The sequence below is a fragment of the Gigantopelta aegis genome, chromosome 12 (assembly GCF_016097555.1).
Source record: "Gigantopelta aegis isolate Gae_Host chromosome 12, Gae_host_genome, whole genome shotgun sequence".
NCBI classification, from domain to species: Eukaryota; Metazoa; Mollusca; class Gastropoda; order Neomphalida; family Peltospiridae; genus Gigantopelta; species Gigantopelta aegis.
The window spans coordinates 32,875,076-32,894,712 of NC_054710.1; the positions used below are offsets into that span (position 1 = coordinate 32,875,076).

At 36.6% G+C, this 19,637-nt stretch overlaps 1 protein-coding gene across 1 annotated transcript; it reads left to right on the plus strand.

Annotated features, from left to right (window-relative positions):
* The first annotated feature begins 1,890 nt into the window (after positions 1 to 1,890).
* Positions 1,891 to 17,617, plus strand: LOC121385788 (protein amalgam-like). The gene is made up of 5 exons (XM_041516574.1): positions 1,891 to 2,117; positions 6,214 to 6,567; positions 8,238 to 8,495; positions 14,421 to 14,526; positions 17,247 to 17,617. Exons 1-5 carry the CDS (start codon positions 2,006 to 2,008, stop codon positions 17,311 to 17,313), a joined length of 897 nt encoding a protein of 298 aa, XP_041372508.1. The 5' UTR covers positions 1,891 to 2,005; the 3' UTR covers positions 17,314 to 17,617.
* The last annotated feature ends 2,020 nt before the right edge of the window (positions 17,618 to 19,637 follow it).

Consider the following 19,637-nt stretch of genomic DNA (forward strand, 5'->3'; position numbering starts at 1 on the left):
ATCTAAAATCTTGGCTACGCCAGTGCTTCGCACACGATAAATATAACATATATTACAGTAATTTCACTTGAAATCCACATTTTAAAAATTATAACACTTTTTTTTTTAAATCGCAAGATTATGATAAGAAGAATATAAAATATATAACAATTTTATATTTTAGAAATAAGTGTTTCATCTTTTTAAAACAAACAAAAAACAACAACAGCAGCATCAACATCGTTGAAGACTTGATCGTTTCACGGAAAAATTAATGTAGGGAATGCACCAAAAGACTAGCGGCACAACCACTAGCAACAAAAAAGCAATAGCACTTAAACGTGCACTGAATGATAAATAAGCTTATAAAATGATGCATGTTGGCTCTACAAAAAAAAAAAAAAAAAAAAAGTTTCAGGTTTCTTCCTTGAAAAAAAAGAATAGTGGAGTTAGGTAGGAACGTGTGTGCGCGCACGCGCGCGTGCCTGCGTGCGTTCGACACCAGGGTTGGTAATTTAAAGTGGTTCAAATAGCGCATCAGACATTCTGTTTCATGTGCATGTGACACCATTCATGACAACTACTAATAATAAAAAAAAAAAAAATAATAATAATAATAAATAATAAATAATAATAATTAAGACATACGAATCCAAGAAAATACAAAAATTGTTTAACACTGAATGAAATTTAACATTTTATTTCTACTAAAACATTTTTTTGTTTGTTTCACAACGTAAGGTTAATGCTTTGATTTAAAGGTAAGATAATCACAAAAACTGCACACGTGTAGGCTGTGATAAATATTTAATATCTTTGAACCATGCCATTACCATTATTTGAGAACATAAAATCCCACATTTAAAAGAAAAATACAATACAATACAACTTTACAAGCTAGGTTGCAATGTTGAATCTCACAGAGGATTTCTTTCTTATTTTCGAACACCGTCTATAGTACAATTGGACTTTGAAAATGTGCCATAACCAGTATAAATTATGCAAACAAAACACTTCAAATACATGCAATATAACACAAGTACAAGGTTAGTATCCACGACTCTGAACTAAACAGCACCTTTAGACGCCCACCTCCCATCATCGTGTAGCCTTTGGTAACGCTAAGGCGACTCCTCGAAAATTATGTAACATCCATCGATACCTAACCCCAGAATATTATTAGATTTTGTTTTATTTATATTTGTTTGTAATGGTACTACCAGATTCAAAATCATCATCGGTTGAAGAACACAGCAACAATGTTAGCTGTAATTTAATATATAAATAAATATGATACAATATTTATTTTAAAACCCCCAAAACATGACGTAATTCTTAACAAACATCCCCTCCCTTACCATTTTCCTCACTGCATCCCACTAGAATGCTGCATAGCCTAATTGGTGAACTATTCCTTGTGCGAGGGTCCATCTAATCTGAGAGAGAGGGCTAAGGAATAAGTAACCAGTTAGTATTTACCGGTAATTATTTCAGTTAAATCACTAGGTGTTTGCCATGTGCATACTTGCCTACAGCTAGGTCCTCCCACTCCCAGTTCCGCACCCATGTGGCCAATGCTTCTTCTTTTAGGGCATTCCATGTGAAATCAATCACTTTTAGGACCACTCTAAGAGTTTAATGACATTTGGGACACTGCTGGACTTCCAGTTCAATTAGTCTTTGAGATACAGGTCGTTGAACTTTGATCTTGTTAGGGGTATCACACATTTTCAAAAAGGCTCTTTAAATTAATAACAAAATAATAATATAATAATAATAATAATTGCATGAAATAAATTTGATCCTTAAACATCACAATAATTAAATTTTGTTTTTATTATGTATTCTTGTTTGTTTGTTTACTTTTTGACAAAGATTCCAATATATTGGTTCATTTGATTTCAGATTGTAACGCGTGTTGAGTGCTTTCTTCCAGAATAAATAAAACGAAGTGTTAGAAAAGAAACGAACTAGCGAAGGGCAGTGCAATATTCTTGACTTTGAAGTGCATGACTCGCACTGGAAGATGTTCTCAACAGGGAAGTTAGTCAGTTTGTCATGCTGGAGCCCAAGGAAAGTATCTATGTTATGGAAGTCATTCCTGTTGGCGTTTGTGCTAAACTGTGATGTTTCTTTAGGTTAGTTTATTACATGGCAGTACGAGTGAGTTAATTTTGAATATAACTATATTGACACGAACCAGTTGAGGAACCATTCAAATATGTAAAGCTCGAGGGGCTGGGTGGGTGTAGATCCCTACGTTACGCTGTTTTAATTGGAAGGAAGGAAGGAAATGTTTTATTTAAGGACGCACTCAACACATTTTATTTATGGTTATATGGCGTCAGACATGTGGTTAAGGACCACACATATTGAGATAGGAAACTCGTTGTCACCACTTCATGGGCTACTATTTCCGATTAGCAGCAAGGGATCTTTTATATGCACCACCCACAGGTATATTCCTAACCCGTTGAGCTGTTTCAAGTGCCAGAAATATGGCCATGATCAGAAATTCTGTCATGGTCGGCTGACCTGTGATCATCGTGGTCAGTTTGACCACGACAGTAAGACATGCACACTAGATATTACATGTCTTACTTGCAAGAGGAATCACTTTTCATACTTCCGTGAGTGTGCGAAGTGGTAAATGGAGAAAAGGGTTCAACAGATGAAGGTTGAGAAACATGTCTCCCTTCCCGAAGTAAGGAAATTGGTGGAAATTGTAACACCAGTTGTGACTGATAAGTCATATGCAGCTGTTGTCGAGGTTTCCACCAAGAGTGTCGCTACCAACACTGATTTGACATGACGTTATGATGAGCAAAAAAAACAACCCCAAAAACTGTCTGATATTGAAAAAGCAGAAAAGCAGGCAGCAAAGGCTCAAAACGCTCAAAACGTTACACAAAAACAAAAAGACGTTTCTCAAATGACCAATCATATGTCTATCACTAGCCAGTCAAGTAGGTCGAGTTCTGGGGTGTCAGCCCGCAGTGTCCCTCGGGCTAAAAAAAAAAAAAAAATCTAACCATAAAGATAGCTGTTCTGTACGGCTGAAAAAAGTCTGAACAACATTTGATTCAGACTAGTAATAAGTATGAGGTTTTGGATGCTGAATGATCAGCATCAAAGCCAAAGATCACTCCCATACTTCCTCCTAATGACTAATTCAGTCATTCACTGGAATGACCGTGGGCTTAAGCCCAATTTTTATGAATTAAGTATTTTGATTCAGAAACATAATCCTCTTGCAATGTGTCTTCAGGAAACTTCCCGGAGAACAAGGAGAGGATTTAACCTCTATTATAAGTTAAACAGAACTCCTGTACTTCCACCTGATGACTAATTCAGTCATACTGTGAAAATGCCGTGAAATTTCCTGCAAAGTTGGTCCAGACCCTTGTGATAGTGACCACTTGCCCATTATTTTGGAGAATGATGGACCTCCATCACTCGAAAGGGCTCAAAGGTGGAAGTTGGCGAGGGCAAATTGGGGTCACTTTCGGCATCTGTGCAGCACTCGTCTGCAACAATTTGCCATTACTGATGCTGAAGATCCCATGTCTTTGTTCACTTCCATCTTGAAGAACATTGCAGATGAAACTATACCTAAGACTATGGCAGTACCAAGGCATTTCAATAAACCATAGTTTAATGATACGTGCAAGGATACATTCAAAGAGCGAAACAGGTTGCTTAAGAGGTTCAAACGTGAACCTACTGGGGATAACCTGGATGGCTATTGCATTGCTAGCGCTAAGGCTCGCAGAGAGATCAGAAAGAGTAAGAAATCATCTCCAAGTTGAATTCACAAACATCTGTGTAAACTTTATTTTTGTGATAATTAATAACATCACCCAGTGTTTAACACCTGGTGTGGATTGCTCGTTATATGTCAATGATTTTCAGATTTGTTACAGATCGTCTGATATGAGTATCATCGAATGTAAGTTGCAGCTTTGTTTGGATAAACTTCATCAATGGCCATAGATTCTCAAAGGCAAAAACGTTTGCAACGCATAGCTGCCAGAAACGAGGTCTCCACTTAGATCTACAGTTGCTTTTGGACAAAAATCCAATTTCAGTTGTGGAGGAGGCTAAATTTGTGGGTGTTATTTTTGATTGGAACCTATCTTATATGTTAAAAAGACGAGCTTAAAAGCTCTTAATATTTTCAAAGTTATTGGTAATAGAGAATGGGGCAGACTGGGAAGTTATGCTCTGTCTATATAGATCTTGTTTGAGATCAAAACTTGATTATGGATGCATTGTGTATCGGTCGGCACGCAAGACTTACTTCCAGGTGCTAGATCACATACACAACCAGGGACATAGGCTTTGTTTTGGTGCATTTAGAACATCTGCAGAGAGCGTGTATGTTGATGCTCGCGGACCTTGTTTGAGTGCTAGACGTACAAAGCTTTCTCTGTACTGCGGGGTTTGATAACAAATATACGAATTTGTTTGATGCAAGGCCAAATGCTATTCGTACATTTGGTATTCGCATTAAGCGGTTTTTTGGAGTCAATTTTCAACATTCATTTAACTAACACTTTGTGACTCCTTCATATGTTGTTTTACCACCTTGGTGTATTACACCATCTAAAATTGTGTTTGATCTTGCGCTTTTGAAGAAAGATCGTACAGATGCTGTTGCGTATAAGCAATTTTTTATGGAGATTTAAGACCGGTACCATGATTACATTCCTGTTTGTACAGATGGATCACAGGATGGGAATTCTGGGGCTTGTGTTACAGTTTTTTCCATGAGACACAATACTTTCCATGAGACTGCGTGACTCCGCATCAATTTTTAGTGGTGAAGTTTGAGCAGTCATTAAAATCCTTAGAAGAAATAAAGGATTAGATTGCATCCAAATTGATTATTTTCACGACTGACTTTCGTGTTGCCATTAGGGGTAATGAAAAGGCAGATTCAGCTGCCAAGTCTGCTTTGGATTTGTTTCACACCAGGGTTGGTGCGCATATAAACTGATTTTAAACATAGTATCAACAATTTTATTTTTTCGACTTGGCAACATGATTGGGACGGTGCAGTTGCAAACAGGCTTTATGTTGTTAAGCCATTCTTAGAAGACTGGAAGTCCTCCTATAGGCACTGCAGGAAGGATGCAATAGTTTCGTGCTGTGTTTGCATCGATCATACTTACTTGACCCATTCATTTATCTTGAAGAAGGATCCTCCACCTCAGTATGATCACGGTATGCCACATTTGGTGGTGTGTACTCCTCTCAAGGTTACCATAGTTTGACACCTAATAACCGATGTATTTGTCGTGCTGGGGTGTCGTTAAACATTCGTTCATCTCAAGGAACTAGAAACGATATATTTGGACAACGAAATGTGATGGAATCCTTTTATTATAATTTTTCTGTGAAACAAATTTACCTATCTGTGATATTTGTAATTTTTGCACAGTTCTTTACACTGTGTTACATATCTATTTCGAGAATGGGAGTAGAGGTTATAGGATAAAATACGCACACTAGAGGAAACTGGCATTGCTGATTCTCATGAAACTGTATTCAACATGGTACCCTGCACGGGTACAAGGAAGATGATTGTTAAATAATGCCATGTAGGTGAAAGAAACTTGGAATGTTTTACATCTCGATAAGTTCCAAATGTGGAACCTGCATTTGTGGATAATAGTGAAGATGCTGCACCATCATAATGACCATAGTACATAGTTAATTAATAAGTTTGCATGGACACTGTATTACGTGTCGTATGGGCTTCTCAGCATGAATTAAAACAACTGATAACATTTCTTTCTTCCACTATTGTTAACATGTTAATTGCTGTTCTTATAGTTGCATCACTTTTATTTTGTGGCTCTTCCTTTAAAGGGACATTCCCGAGTTTGCTGCAATTTTTAAGATGTTACTTTTTAATGATTGTAATCACATATCAAATATATTTTCCTGTGTAACATATTAGTGGCTATATAGTAAACGTATTTCTCATCGTTCTAATATTTGTACTAGCGTAAATGTCATTTTACAAAATCCAGTCTGGGCTTCTTACAAATATTAAGACGACCAGAAACACATTAAATATACAGACTGATATTCTAAACAAGAAAATATATTTAATATGTATGTTTAATCGTAGAAATATTTTATTAGTTGGAAACATCTTACAATGCAGCACACTCAGGAATGTCCCTTTAATACAGTGTTTCTTGGGGGTTTTGGGGGTTTTTTCAGACGCATCAGTGGTTCTTTCTGGGTCTTCTTCCTCTTATGCAGTGATGAACGAGTCGTTTACATTCACTTGTACAATCACACAGGCAGCTAGTCTTGTGGATGCAGTGCAATTCTTTTACACACCATCAGTTAGTCCAGTTGGTATTATTACACAGGATGGCGGTTCATGTTCAGTGTTTAGAATCCAGTCAGGTTACTCTGCATTCTGTGGGAGTGGAACAAACAGCAGCTCGTCCACCACTAAGAAGTATATTTATAAGATTAACAGAGCTACAGAACGTGATGCCACAGACTGGTGGTGTGGACTGAATACAGCTACAACACTCAGTGAGAAGTTTAGTCTACCAGTTTACAGTGAGTAACTGATTTATTTATGCATTTATATACTCTAGCCTTTGGGCTGTATATGTTTATGAAAATATTTTCTTTTCTTAAATGTCCATTAGTGAGAACATCATTTATACACCAATAACAGACTGGTGTTGGAATTTGATCATCAATCACCGGATGTAATCGATTTGCACATCACTTTATTTATTTGCATTACCATAGTTTGACACCCAATAGCCGATGTATTTTTCGTGCTGGGGTGTCATTAAACATTCATTCATTTATTAGAAGAAATTTAAATAATTATACCTATTTAAAAAACAAAAAAAAACAAATTGATATGAAGTGCAATGACAGTAAAATATATAAAACTGATTGACTACTAAACCAAATAATGGTAACATAATGTCCTGTTGTTGAGTTTAATTTAAAGTTTACCAAGTTCGATTTAGGCTTTTGTTTTGCAGTATTTTTGGAGGATCGCTTCGTCAGGTATGTTTTCGCAGTAGTGTCATGAAATAATGAGTAATTAAAGGTTATTTGTATTCACATTTTTTGTTAAAAGTCCATGGTCAAGGACATTTTCTTCAAAAGTGTCAATGAAACGTTCAACAAAAAAAAAGTTATACCAACAGTTTATGGTGGACGTGTGTCATATTTCACATAACAAAACAGTACAGCATCAATCGTACCACATGCTGACCACCAAAAGCTGTATTCGTACAGATATTCTTACAAGTGAAAAATAAATAAAATAATAACAATAATAATAATAAAATATGTTATCTTAATATTATACACACAGGTAGGTAGCATGTGGTCAGTTTTTAGTTATGCTTACAAAATTGTAATTTTTTGTGGATTTTGGTTTCTGAATGAGATATAACATTAAATATTTTGGCATTTGTGTACTGTTACAGATCAAGTTTTACACAAAAAATATGGTACACAAATATTTATTAAAAAACGAACATGTCATTGCTATTATTACACAGACCAGTTGAAAACTGCAACAACCAGCGTGACGGTCTATCTCTCTTTTTCTCTATTTTTAATTTTGTTATATCGACTACACAGCAGCCATGCAAGAATTCCAAACGATTCTCACAAACGATTCAGAACGATGACTGCATATTCATACATTTCCCCTGCGCGTGCTGTAACCTCACCGTGGTGCAGGGGTGTAACATTCTCTTTGAGAATGGACTATACAGCACACTTTGAAGTTTAGAGTAAAAGTCAGTATCTCTCTGTGATATTTGTATTTTGCACAGTTCTTTACACTGTTTTTATTTATATCTTGAATTTTTCTGTTGATGTTGATCATCACCTTATTTGTTTCCATTACCATAGTTTGACACCCAATGGCCGATGTATTTTTCGTGCTGGGGTGTCGTTAAACATTCATTCATTCATTCATACAACATTTATATACAGCTCTATTATGTACATGTACTGTTACAGATCAAGTTTAACTTTCATGGCGATTTACCCATTTTTCACAGGGTTATTGTTAACGTTAGTAATTACCGAGACTAATTTACAATGCTTACAATCATTCTTATCAAGGCTAATGTATACGATAATTGTTATCAAGACTAAAACACATGTACGATTTTAAGCATGTCAGATAATGTTCTGAAGTTATGCAATTGTTGCTTGTAGCTTTAATTTAAAAACAACATTATTTGCAGGTGGTCGAAACTCTGTTACATTCAGTCCTCGCTCACCTGCCACTGTCGGAGGAGGGAACAGTCTGACTGTGACCTGCAATGCAAACTGTACACCATCATGCTCCTTTTCATGGACACGTGGAAGTCAGAACCTGTCAGCAAGCTCTAAGTTACAACTGACAAATATTGCTAAGAACCACGAAGGGGCGTACACATGTACAGCTAAAAACATTGTGTCATCATACGTTAAATCTAGTAACTTCACATTGATAGTAAAAGGTAAGTATTAAGCAAACTAGTGTGGCATATTTAATTCTGGAAGGAACACAAACAGGTCACGTTACATTGCAAGGGCTGACAAAAGCTTAGTTTGAATTACAGAGGGATAATCCACTTGTCTTGGAATCAGAGTCATGGAATCAGTAGGGCAACACAGCAATTTTGTGGACACACTGGAGAACAACGGCAAATTATCAAGGTCTTTATGGGGCAAGAAGAATAAAAAATACAAAACAAATTACTGAAACAAATTTGGTGGAAGTGAAAATTATTTCCCTTGTGTCAAATGGAGCACTGTATAAAGATATCAGTTATTGCATTTGCGGAATCAAGAAATCTATGTTATTATTTTCTTGCAAAGTCCTATATGCATAATAATATAAATATATTAATAATATACATGACCTTACGTTAAACAAATTATTGTCTATTAAATTGTATTGAATCTATTCATTGTATAGAATAATTTGAAACAATTTGTTTGGTAATGAGACATTTTACTTTCTACAACTTGTTTGTTACTTCGGCTACATTAACAAAACCCACTAATTACAAACTTAGAAACAAACAGACACACACACACACACAACTACACCGCGCGTACACACATACACGCACGCGCACACACACACACGTTCGCACACACACACATACTCGCACAGGCACGCACACACATGCGCGTACACGTGTGCACACACACACACACACACACACACACACACACACACACACACACGTCTGCCCCTGCCACCATATCTACTATGCCAAACATAACCCCCAGAAATGTAGTCTCCTCCACAACTGGAATTGGATTTTTGTCCAAATACAACGGTGGATCTTAAGTGGAGACCTCTGTTCTGGCAGAAATGCATACAAACCGTTTTTGCCTTTGAGAATCTAAAGCCATTGTCAGTTGTCCATTGATGAAGTTTATTCAAACAAAGCTGCAACTTATGTCCAATGATACTAATATTGGACGATCTATAGCACTGGGTGATGATGTTAATTTTTCACACTTTAACAAATCTATCTTTTAAACATTGAGAAACAAAAACAGGAACAAAATAAATGTTTTATTTAACGACACATTCATCACATTTAATTTATGGTTATATGGCACCATGGTTAAGGACCACACAGATATTGAGAGAGGAAACCCGCTGTCGCAACTTCATGGGCTACTCTTTTTCGATTAGCAGCAAGGGATCTTTTATATGCATTGTTATAAAAACCGGAAGTCGACCTCTAAGGCCCATGCTATGGAGGTCTTTTAAAATGTCATACTTCCACGTGATATCGTAAGATTTTTCCAAATAAATAACACTAAGTGTTGATTATGGATGAAAGCTTCCCTGCAAAACATTTCAAATATAACAAGATGATCAACTGCCGTACGTCTAGATCTGAACCCACATTGCACGTTAGTGAGCAATTTGTGAGATTCAGGATATCATATAAGTCTATGATTGATCATTCGTTCCATGGTTTTACAAATGCAGCTTGTCAAAACGATAGGGCGATAGCTAGTAGGATTAGTTGGATCTTTACCAGGCTTGGGAATAGGAATAATAATTGCATCCGGTCCTACTGAAGTATCATGGGCTCGACAAAGTGCATCCTGCAATTCCTCCACAGAGAAGTGCCTATTGTATACTTCAGCATTTTCAGATGAAAAATTAATGGACTGCATTTCAGCTTTAGTTGTGATAGATGTAAAAGCATCTGCACTTAAAGCTGAAGAAGTGTTATGAGAAAAGTTGTCTGCCAATGCATTGGCAATGTCACGATGAGACGTGATATTCGTATCATTGACAGACAAATGATGAACTGTATTACTGAATTTCTTACGTTTGATTTTACGGATCCTATTCCAGACAGATTTCACTGATGTTTGTGAATTCAACTTGGGAACAAAATGTCTCCAAGGTGTTTTCTTACTCTGTCTGATCTGCAGCCAGGTTATCCCCCGTAGGTTCACGTTTGAAACTCTCAAGCAAACGGTTTCGCTCTTTGAATGCATCCTTGCACGTATCATTAAACCATAGTTTATTTAAACGCTTTGGTACTGCTGAAGTTATAGGAATAGTTTCATCTGCAATGTCCTTGAAGATGGAAGGTAACAAAGACATGGGATCATCAGCATCAGTAATGGCAAAGTAATGCAGACGAGTGCTGCACAGGTGCCAAAACTGACCCCAATTTGCCTTCGCCAGCTTCCTCCTTTGAACCATTTAAAGTGATGGAGGTCCATCATTCTCTAAAATAATGGAAAATTGGTCACTACCACAAGTGTCTGGACCAACTGTCCAGGTTAAATCAAGAAACAGTGAAAGACTATAAAGGAATAAGTCTATAGAAGTAAAACAACCGCTGGCAGATTGAAAATATCATTTTATCATTACATAATTTAAGTTATTTTTGATAATTAAATGTTTCAATTGTTTACCTGTAATATTAATATCCTTACCTCCCCACAAAGTGTGGTGACTATTTAAGTCTCCTATAACAATAAAGGGAGTATGGAGCTGGTCAATAAGATCTTGGATATAACTAGGATTAAAATTAAAATTATTACGAGGTGGCAAGTAAACTGAACATAAAGTAATAGTTTTATGAGCTGTAACGTTTGCCACACCTTGTAAAATAGTAGTTAATGTTGCTATACTCTGAGGAATGTTTTCATTAACAAATATGGAACCCCCCCCCCCCCCCCCCCCCCCCCAGATGCTCTGTTTTCAGTTTCTTGAAATTTATGATGGAGGTTAAATCCTCTCATGGTAATATGATCAGTGGCCTTCAGGAATGTTTCCTGAAGACACACTGCAAGAGGATTACCGGTATGTTGTTTAATTAAAATACTTAATTCATCAAAATTGGGCCGAAGCCCACCTCAGTTCCACTGAATTACTGAATTAGTTATTAGGGGTAAGTACGGAAGTTATCTTTGGCTTATGAGATCTTTGTGGTTGTGGATGATCATATGGCACTGTATCCATTTGATCATCTACATCAGGGTTGTTGGTCAGAACGAACTGGGTTTTTTATATTTCTTCAGTCGTCCCGAAGAAGAATCCTTATTGTGGGTTTTTTGTGGTTTTTGATGGTGATGGCTTACTGGGACCTAGCACCCCAGAAGATGAGCCTCTTGGTGGATTTCCAGAATCCAAAGACACCTGGGCAGATTTTGAAACTTTGTCATTAGCAGCTTTTGCACCTTTTCAAGATCAGAAATCTTCATAAATTTATCCTCACTGATTTGGTAAAGTCCTGTCAGTTTGAATAGCTACACTGGCTGTAGAAACCTTTACAGCTGTGGCATACGACTTGCCTGTGACACGTGTGTGGGAGGATCTACAATGTTCTAGTATCAGTAAAAGACAGGTGCTTTTCTACTTTAACCTGCTGTACCTGTTTTGCCACTTTCACTTTTGGCATTCTCGCGAGTATTCATTCTGACATTCCTTGGCGTCATGGTCAAACTGACCATAACGAGCACATGTCAGTGTGGTATGACATTAATTCTGCCCGTGTCCAAACGTTTCACATTTAAAACACCGTAAAGGTTTAGGAATGTATGGCACAATATGCATATTCAAATACTCTGCCTTAATAGAGTCTGGAAGGCTAGGCGTGTTAAATACTGGGATCAAAGTATTTGTCAGAACAAGTTCGTTATTCCGGCGAACATGTATCCGATTGACTGTCAATGCAACCATCATCCTCACTAACTTCTACCAAGTGTCTAGACCACACTACTCCTTTAGATGCATTACGAGTAGCGTGAGGACTAACACTGATTTAAGAAGATTTTTGGAATGACTCTGTTGAACACTGAACCAACAATGAGCCATTCCTCATTTTCTTAAGTTTTCGGCTCTCCAGCCAAGCCTTCAAGCTCTTTTTGTATTGCAAAAAGGCAAGACTTTCATCAAGGCCCTATAATCAGAAGATCTGATGACAAGACCCCTTTGCCAAGAGTTCAAAGAAATAACCTTAGATTTTTTGACGTGCAGTGTTGTAGACTCTTCATCTGACGGCAAAGAGTCTGAAAATTCGGTGTGGACCTGTTTCAGGGTCCCATCAAAAGTTAGTGTTTTGGTTTGATTGACCCTAGCCACCGCCCCAAGAGCAACAAATACAAATAGTGATTCAAACAATGTTTGTTCTTGGCTAATGTAACAAAACAAAGGGTTGTATGCTCTCAAGCTTGACGTGACCAGCCGATTAATCAGGTTGGGCCTTCCTGACCACCCGTCTATATCAACTCCGTGCCAAAGTGATGTTTTGTTAGAAATCTTACCCGTAGATATGGCCAAACTCAATCACCAGGATCCCATCAACCATCTTCATGGGTTGCAACCTGACGGCAAACAAGGTGCGTAAAAAGAGGAATTGTACTGTATTAGCCATTCTCAAAGAATATTTCACCCCTGCATCACTGTGAGGTTACAGTATGCACAGGGAAAATTGCACAAATGAACCAATTCTGTATAACATACTAAAAGTATACCAAAATCTGAATATTGGAAACATTAATTTTGGATATGTATGTTTTAGAATTTTTTATTAAAATTGAACTTAATTTATTTTTATGTACATGAAAATTACATGCTAAAATCAGATTTATATTACGCCCACTCATTATCATAATTTATGGAAAATACGCATTCAGTCACAGGTATAGCAATTACAAATACCAGGTTTTGAAAGCACACACGTTATCTTAGTGGATGTGCATTGTACCAATGTATAAATAGTAGGGCATTTCTGAAAACCTTTTTAGGCTACGTTTGATAATTCATGATGATGATATGACTCATTATTATAATATATATGCTACGGTTGTTTGTTTGTGTTTTTTTTGTTTTTTTTTGTTGTTGTGTTTTTTTTGGGGGGCGGGTGTTAGTTTTTTTGTTTGTTTGTTTGTTGTTAAACTAAACTAGTCGCTAAACTACAATATCATCATATCTTTTTTCATTTTGCAGCATAAAATTTGGAATACAAAAGTAATGTTTGTTTTGTTTATCGACGTCACTAGGGCACATCGATTTTTTATCTTATCATCAGCTATTGAACGTCAAACATATGGCCATTCCGACATAGTTTTTTTTAGAAGAAACCCGCTGTCGCCACATAGGCTACTCTTTTACGACAGGCAGCAAGGGATGTTTTATTTGCGCTTCCCACAGGCAGGATAGCAGAAGGCATGGCCTTTGTTGAATCAGTTATGGATCACTGGTCGGTGCAAGTGGTTTACACCTACTCAATGAGCCTTGCGGAGCACACTCTCAGGGTTTGGAGTCGGTATCTGGATTAAATTCCCATGCCTCGACTGGGATCCGAACCCAGTACCTTTGACCTATGCAGAAGTTAATAACGAAACTAACGATACAGAAATTCACTCCCTCGCCTAATGATCAGGTTTTTACTGTCTGACTCGGTAATAAAGACAATTTCAGGAGCAAATATGCACATATTTTTCAGTGGAATAAACACAGGTAACAAATCGTACATCATGACGTATAATAAATTTAATTGAATACTGACGATGCAAATAAATGCATTATTGATGAAAATGCGCAAACAAATCGAAATAGCGAGTCCAGTGTCATTGTCAGACAAGATGTGCCGCACACAATTTCATATTTAATTTAATAGTTACGATCGACTATCTACCTGCAATTATTAATATTATTCATAACTATTAAGCATTCCATAGTGTATGTGTGTGTACGTGTGTGTATGTATGTGTATATGTATATGTATATGTATATGTATATGTATATATATATATATATATATATATATATATATATACTGCAGAAATGTTTCTTAGATTTGTGCAGATGTTGGTGTTTACGTTTAGGCCAAAGCGTTATAGCAGTGAATGTTATTGTTATGTTACATGAAAGTGTATATTTCTAGATGATCCAAAGCGCATGTCTGCCTTAGGTGCAGGTGCTATATCGGGAATTGTGATCGCTGTTGTACTGGCTCTTGCTGTTCCTACTGTTTGGATAATTTACAAGAGGTAATTAAATCATTTATAAAATACACAGCCAAGCTTCAATAACTCGAACTTGAATGGGGACGGGAAAATAGTTCGAATTTCACGGAGTTCGAATCTTAAAATTCGTATACCACCCCACAAAACACACAGAAATACATTTTTGGGTAATGTGCTATGTAATTGAATGCAACCACAGTGAACGGGTATAGGGGCCTCCCCCAGAAAGAAAATGGGTCACGTTTAGGGTTAGTAATGATAAAAGTAATGATGTTTGTCAAAAGCCATACCCGTTTTACTCTCTGGCAGAAACCCTGATTTATAGCGGGCACCTGTAATCAACGGTAAGCGGCCACTGGTTTTCCTCCCAGACGATGTTAATGTAAATGCACTTATAATAAGCGGGCATCTGTCTAACGCGGCCACCTAAATCGGATCCCAAATTTCTGTATTAAGCGACCAAGTAAATGTTTACTATTATATAAAAGGGATAGCTTTACCAACAGTGATAAGGTGAAGCAAATAAGCGATCATTGTACCTTCAGTAATACTAGTATCCATTCAATCCCGACATCTCTACCGTCTATCAATAAATAAAAAAAATCTCTGGAATGCATCCAACTGCCTCCGGGTAGGCTAAGTTTGACATTTGTAGATTCACTTACTACGACAATACATCACATGAAGTTGATGTATAGTCAACTATGGACCTCACAACAATTAATTAGCAGTATAGTATACGGTAAAAGAAAGAAACAATATACATTTTAAAGACTGTATATGTGGCAACCTATAATAGCGCGGCCATCTGTCCTAAGCGGTTACTTTTCTCTACTCACTTATGTGATCGTTTAAAGACAGTTGACTGTATATACATACATACGCACACACATATATATTTCCTTCATAATATTATTGTGGTATCTGCAAGCTGGCATTTCGGTGATCAACCTATCATAGGTTTGCTCTTCTACCTACAGATATGTATTGTTTTATCTGCATAAACACTTAGCTTATTTGAGGTGGTAATTTTTCTCATGTCGTACTTCATTTTATTATCCACTTGGTTCAAGATATTCAGGGAAATATAACCAGTATGACCCATATGTGTAATAATGATTTCACGTGCAAATCGAATGACGTCATTTTGGGAAGCGACGTCATAACTTAGTGCGGCTTCCCCAGTGTAAACGCTTATCACAATGACGTCATTTCGGAAAATGACGTGTTTCGTCGTCTCTTTTTAGTCACATTTGAAACGTTTTGACATCATCCTAGCTTGTTATTCATGAAAATAATGTTTTGGATAATATGGAAATTATTACACTCGCATGTGAATCGTACTGATTTTATGAAACTCGTGTCAGGATTCATGTATTACTCTCGCTCGGATAATACAATAATCCTGACACTTGTTTCGTAAAATCAGTACGACACACCAGCTCGTATAATAATATCTATGTGTTATGTACATAGGAATGAAATATATAGCTCTACAGAAACCATAAAAGTGATAGCCAGTATATTTTCACTGTATTTTAGCTAAAGTGATGTGATAGTTCCTGATTAAATTATCCCCCTGTGTCCCTTTCTTCGTATTTAAGTTTCATGATCACCAATGCGTCTGATCGTATTTGAAAAAAAAGAAAGAAGGAATTTAAACAATTGTACCTATAAAAAGTGATATGAAGTGCAATTACGATAAAATATCTAAAAGGAATTGAATATGAAGCTAAATAATGATGTCCTGTCATTGAGTATAAGTTAAAATTTAACGGCGTCAATTCGTTTTGTATTTGTTATGTTTTACGGCTGTTTATTTTTTTATTTTTTTATTTTTTTATTATTATTTTTTTTTCTTGAGGATCGCTTTATCAGTATTATTAAATAAATATTAATTTAATAATTAAATAAAGATAATTTTTATTGAAATTTGAAGTACATTTTCTGGAAAAGTGCAATCGGAAGAAATATATAATGGTGTTACGTGTTTTCCATAAGTATTGTCAAAAATTTACAAATATCTATATAATAAATACAAGTTTTATGTTAACTCGTAATGTGTGAAAACTTAAAAGTCGAATTCGAAAAAAACCCATGAAATAGACTCTTATGTATTTTGAAAGTACTCATTTACTCCCCCGATTTAATCCCCCCCCCCCCCCCCCCCATATATATATTTTCCAAACTGTATTAAGCGATCGGTGTGGTGAATTTCAATATTTCAAACACCATTTACCGTGTGTGTGTCTGCCCTCTGTACTGCCACTCGCATTGTATCTGTATCCAAGTAGAAAGCTTTCCATCTCATACACGTTATAAGACGTTCTACTTTCTTCAAAAGATACTTAGTATATTCATTGTGAATCTCCCTGTTCCATTAATCTAGGCGGATGTAGTTAATGGCTGTATAAGTTGCTGCCAGTATTGAAGCAAGGGCTCTAGAACAATAATTATAACTGAAATTTTACAATTTTACATGGAGATGAGTTAAAGAAGATGTATTAGCATAGTGTGTAAGACGTTGTAGCATACAAGTTCTTGATAAGTTTATATGACTCGTTAACTAATTTTCATTTGCCAAAGCTATACACCTGATAACTGGTACGTAATTTATCATCCTCTCTATTTTGGTTTGTTCAATGCTAATCTTTAGCAATTAAGTCATTGGAAGTTGTTTATTATAATATTAAAAATACAGCAATTTTACATTATAATAAAGCATAGATTATAATTTTTTACAGAAACATTCAAAAGAAACAAAATGGAGAAGGGAAGAACGAACGTACAACTACAGAAACCCCAATCTAGCTGACAAGCCTGGCTTCGTCTTTAATTAGTGTCCGGATATGGAAGCCAAAATGATGCTAACCCTAGAACCCCAAAGTGTTTTTTTGTTTCGTATGCAACTATATCCTTAACAGGCTCAGATTATTTTAAATTGGTTTGCGTTTCTTTTTTATTGTTACATATTCTGTTACAATTGTGCGTGTACTACTTTATATTGTGTCGTTTCTTTAAATAAAATCGTAGCTCGAATTAGACAGAAGTTCCACTTAGAAGTGCCGAATTTTACTCTTTTACATGTATTTGTGAAAAATAACTAGTCTGTTTTCGTATTGGTTGTTGTTTTGTTTGATGGGAGCCAATTTTTGTTGGGGTCGAATATTCATGGATTCTGTGCGATACAACAATGTTTGTTTATTGGTTCCGTTGTTTTGTTTGATTTTTGACTGTTTTTTGTTTAAACCTTGAATTTTTTATTGATTTTCATTTTATTATTAGCCGATGTATTTTTTGTGCTGGGGTGTCGTTAAACATTCATTCATTCATTTTTTTTTTCATTGTTGGGGGGGGGGGGGGGGGGGTTTTTTGGGGGAGGGGGTTTGTGTGTTTGTTTTTTTTTGTTTTTTTCTTTCGTGGGGGGGGGGGGGGGGTATTTTATAGTCTATGGGGCAGCTTTTTATGATTTAGGGGTGTGTTCGTGTGCGTTTGACCGTTCGCAGATGTTAACCCTTTTTACCCGTTATGCCCAAATACTCGAACAACACAGATTTGTCTCGATTTCTTTATTACTCATACCAAAGTATAAACTTTTATTTGTTAATATTTAGTCATGAGGCAGGCAGAGTACAGGTTATTTGGATACCAGTTTAAAAGAACTAACACGTTCCTAGTCACACTAACATAGCGCTTTTGTTAAATATATGTTCTTAAACACATCAAAAGATGTATATACAAATTAGGATGAATTGTCAAAATGAAGCATAAATAGAATGGTAACATGGTTTTTAGCAACTCGTACCTCCGGACACTGTCCAGCTCATTCGTCTAGGATGGCAACTGTAATTCGACTGTACTGTCCTCGTGAGTAGCCTGCACTGTAACAAGCACAACATAATAATGTAGCAGAGACCATTGACTTTATCATTAATTTTCCAGGATCTAATCTAGAGCGAGTTTATTACCGTCCACAGTGGTAGTTGGTGCCAGTGATGTGTTACTAATGACCTGCTTTCATCCAAAGGGGCGGGGCGTAGCTCAGGGTAAACAGAATCACAAGGATATACACCGGAACCAAAACTCTAACCTGCTTTCATCCAAAGGGGCGGGGCGTAGCTCAGGGTAAACACAATCACAAGGATATACATCGGAACCAAAACTTTGACCTGCTTTCATCCAAAGGGGCGGAGCGTAGCCCAGGGTAAACACAACCACAAGGGTATACATCGGAACCAAAACTTTGACCTGCTTTCATCCAAAGGGGCCTGGCATATTCCAGGGTAAACACAATCACAAGGATATACATCTGAACCAAAACTTTGACCTGCTATCAACAATGGGGGAATTCACCACAACACTTTTTTAAGAGTACTCACTTACGAGCAATATTGTGGCAAATCACACAACAGCAATAAACCCACAGGACTTTGAGTGACATCAGTAACCAGGCATGGGTGGTGTGAAACACGACCCACAATATAGCATGGATTTCAGTATGCCACATTTTGTTGTTTCTGGAATACACTCCTTAACTAAATGACGATTTTAGCTTTTGTTTAGATATGTTAATAAATAATGTTAGATTAAATTAAGATGTTTTACGATAATTACTGTTACATATCGTGTGTTCTCGGTTTGTTTACCGTTAGTTGTTTATTAATGTTCATCTTAAAGTTACAGTCTAGAGTCTGTTGTCAGGATAGCATAGCGTTTTGAAATAGCGAAACATCTCCAGGGATGACAATTGCATATTAAATACATTTTCTTGTTTTGAATGTCAGGTGCTGTATATCCAGTGTGTTTCTGGTCATTCTAATCTTTGTAGCATCTCAAACTGGATTTGTTCTATCAATAATGGACGTACAAGACAAATATATTATTTACAAGACAAATATATTATTTAAAAAACACAAAGTGTCAATTGGCAGGATTTGATCGTTTGCACCGAGAAGCATTTGACAGTCCACAACGTTAACCGCTCGCCTATCAAGCACAACCACACAAATGGAAGCCCCAGTTAACCAGCGGTTGCAAAATGAAGTACTAGAAGTTGGGAGTTATGGGGGGGGGGGGGGGGTATCGAGAGCTACAAACACTCAGTAATGGGGACACGGAGGGGGCTGTATGGGCCG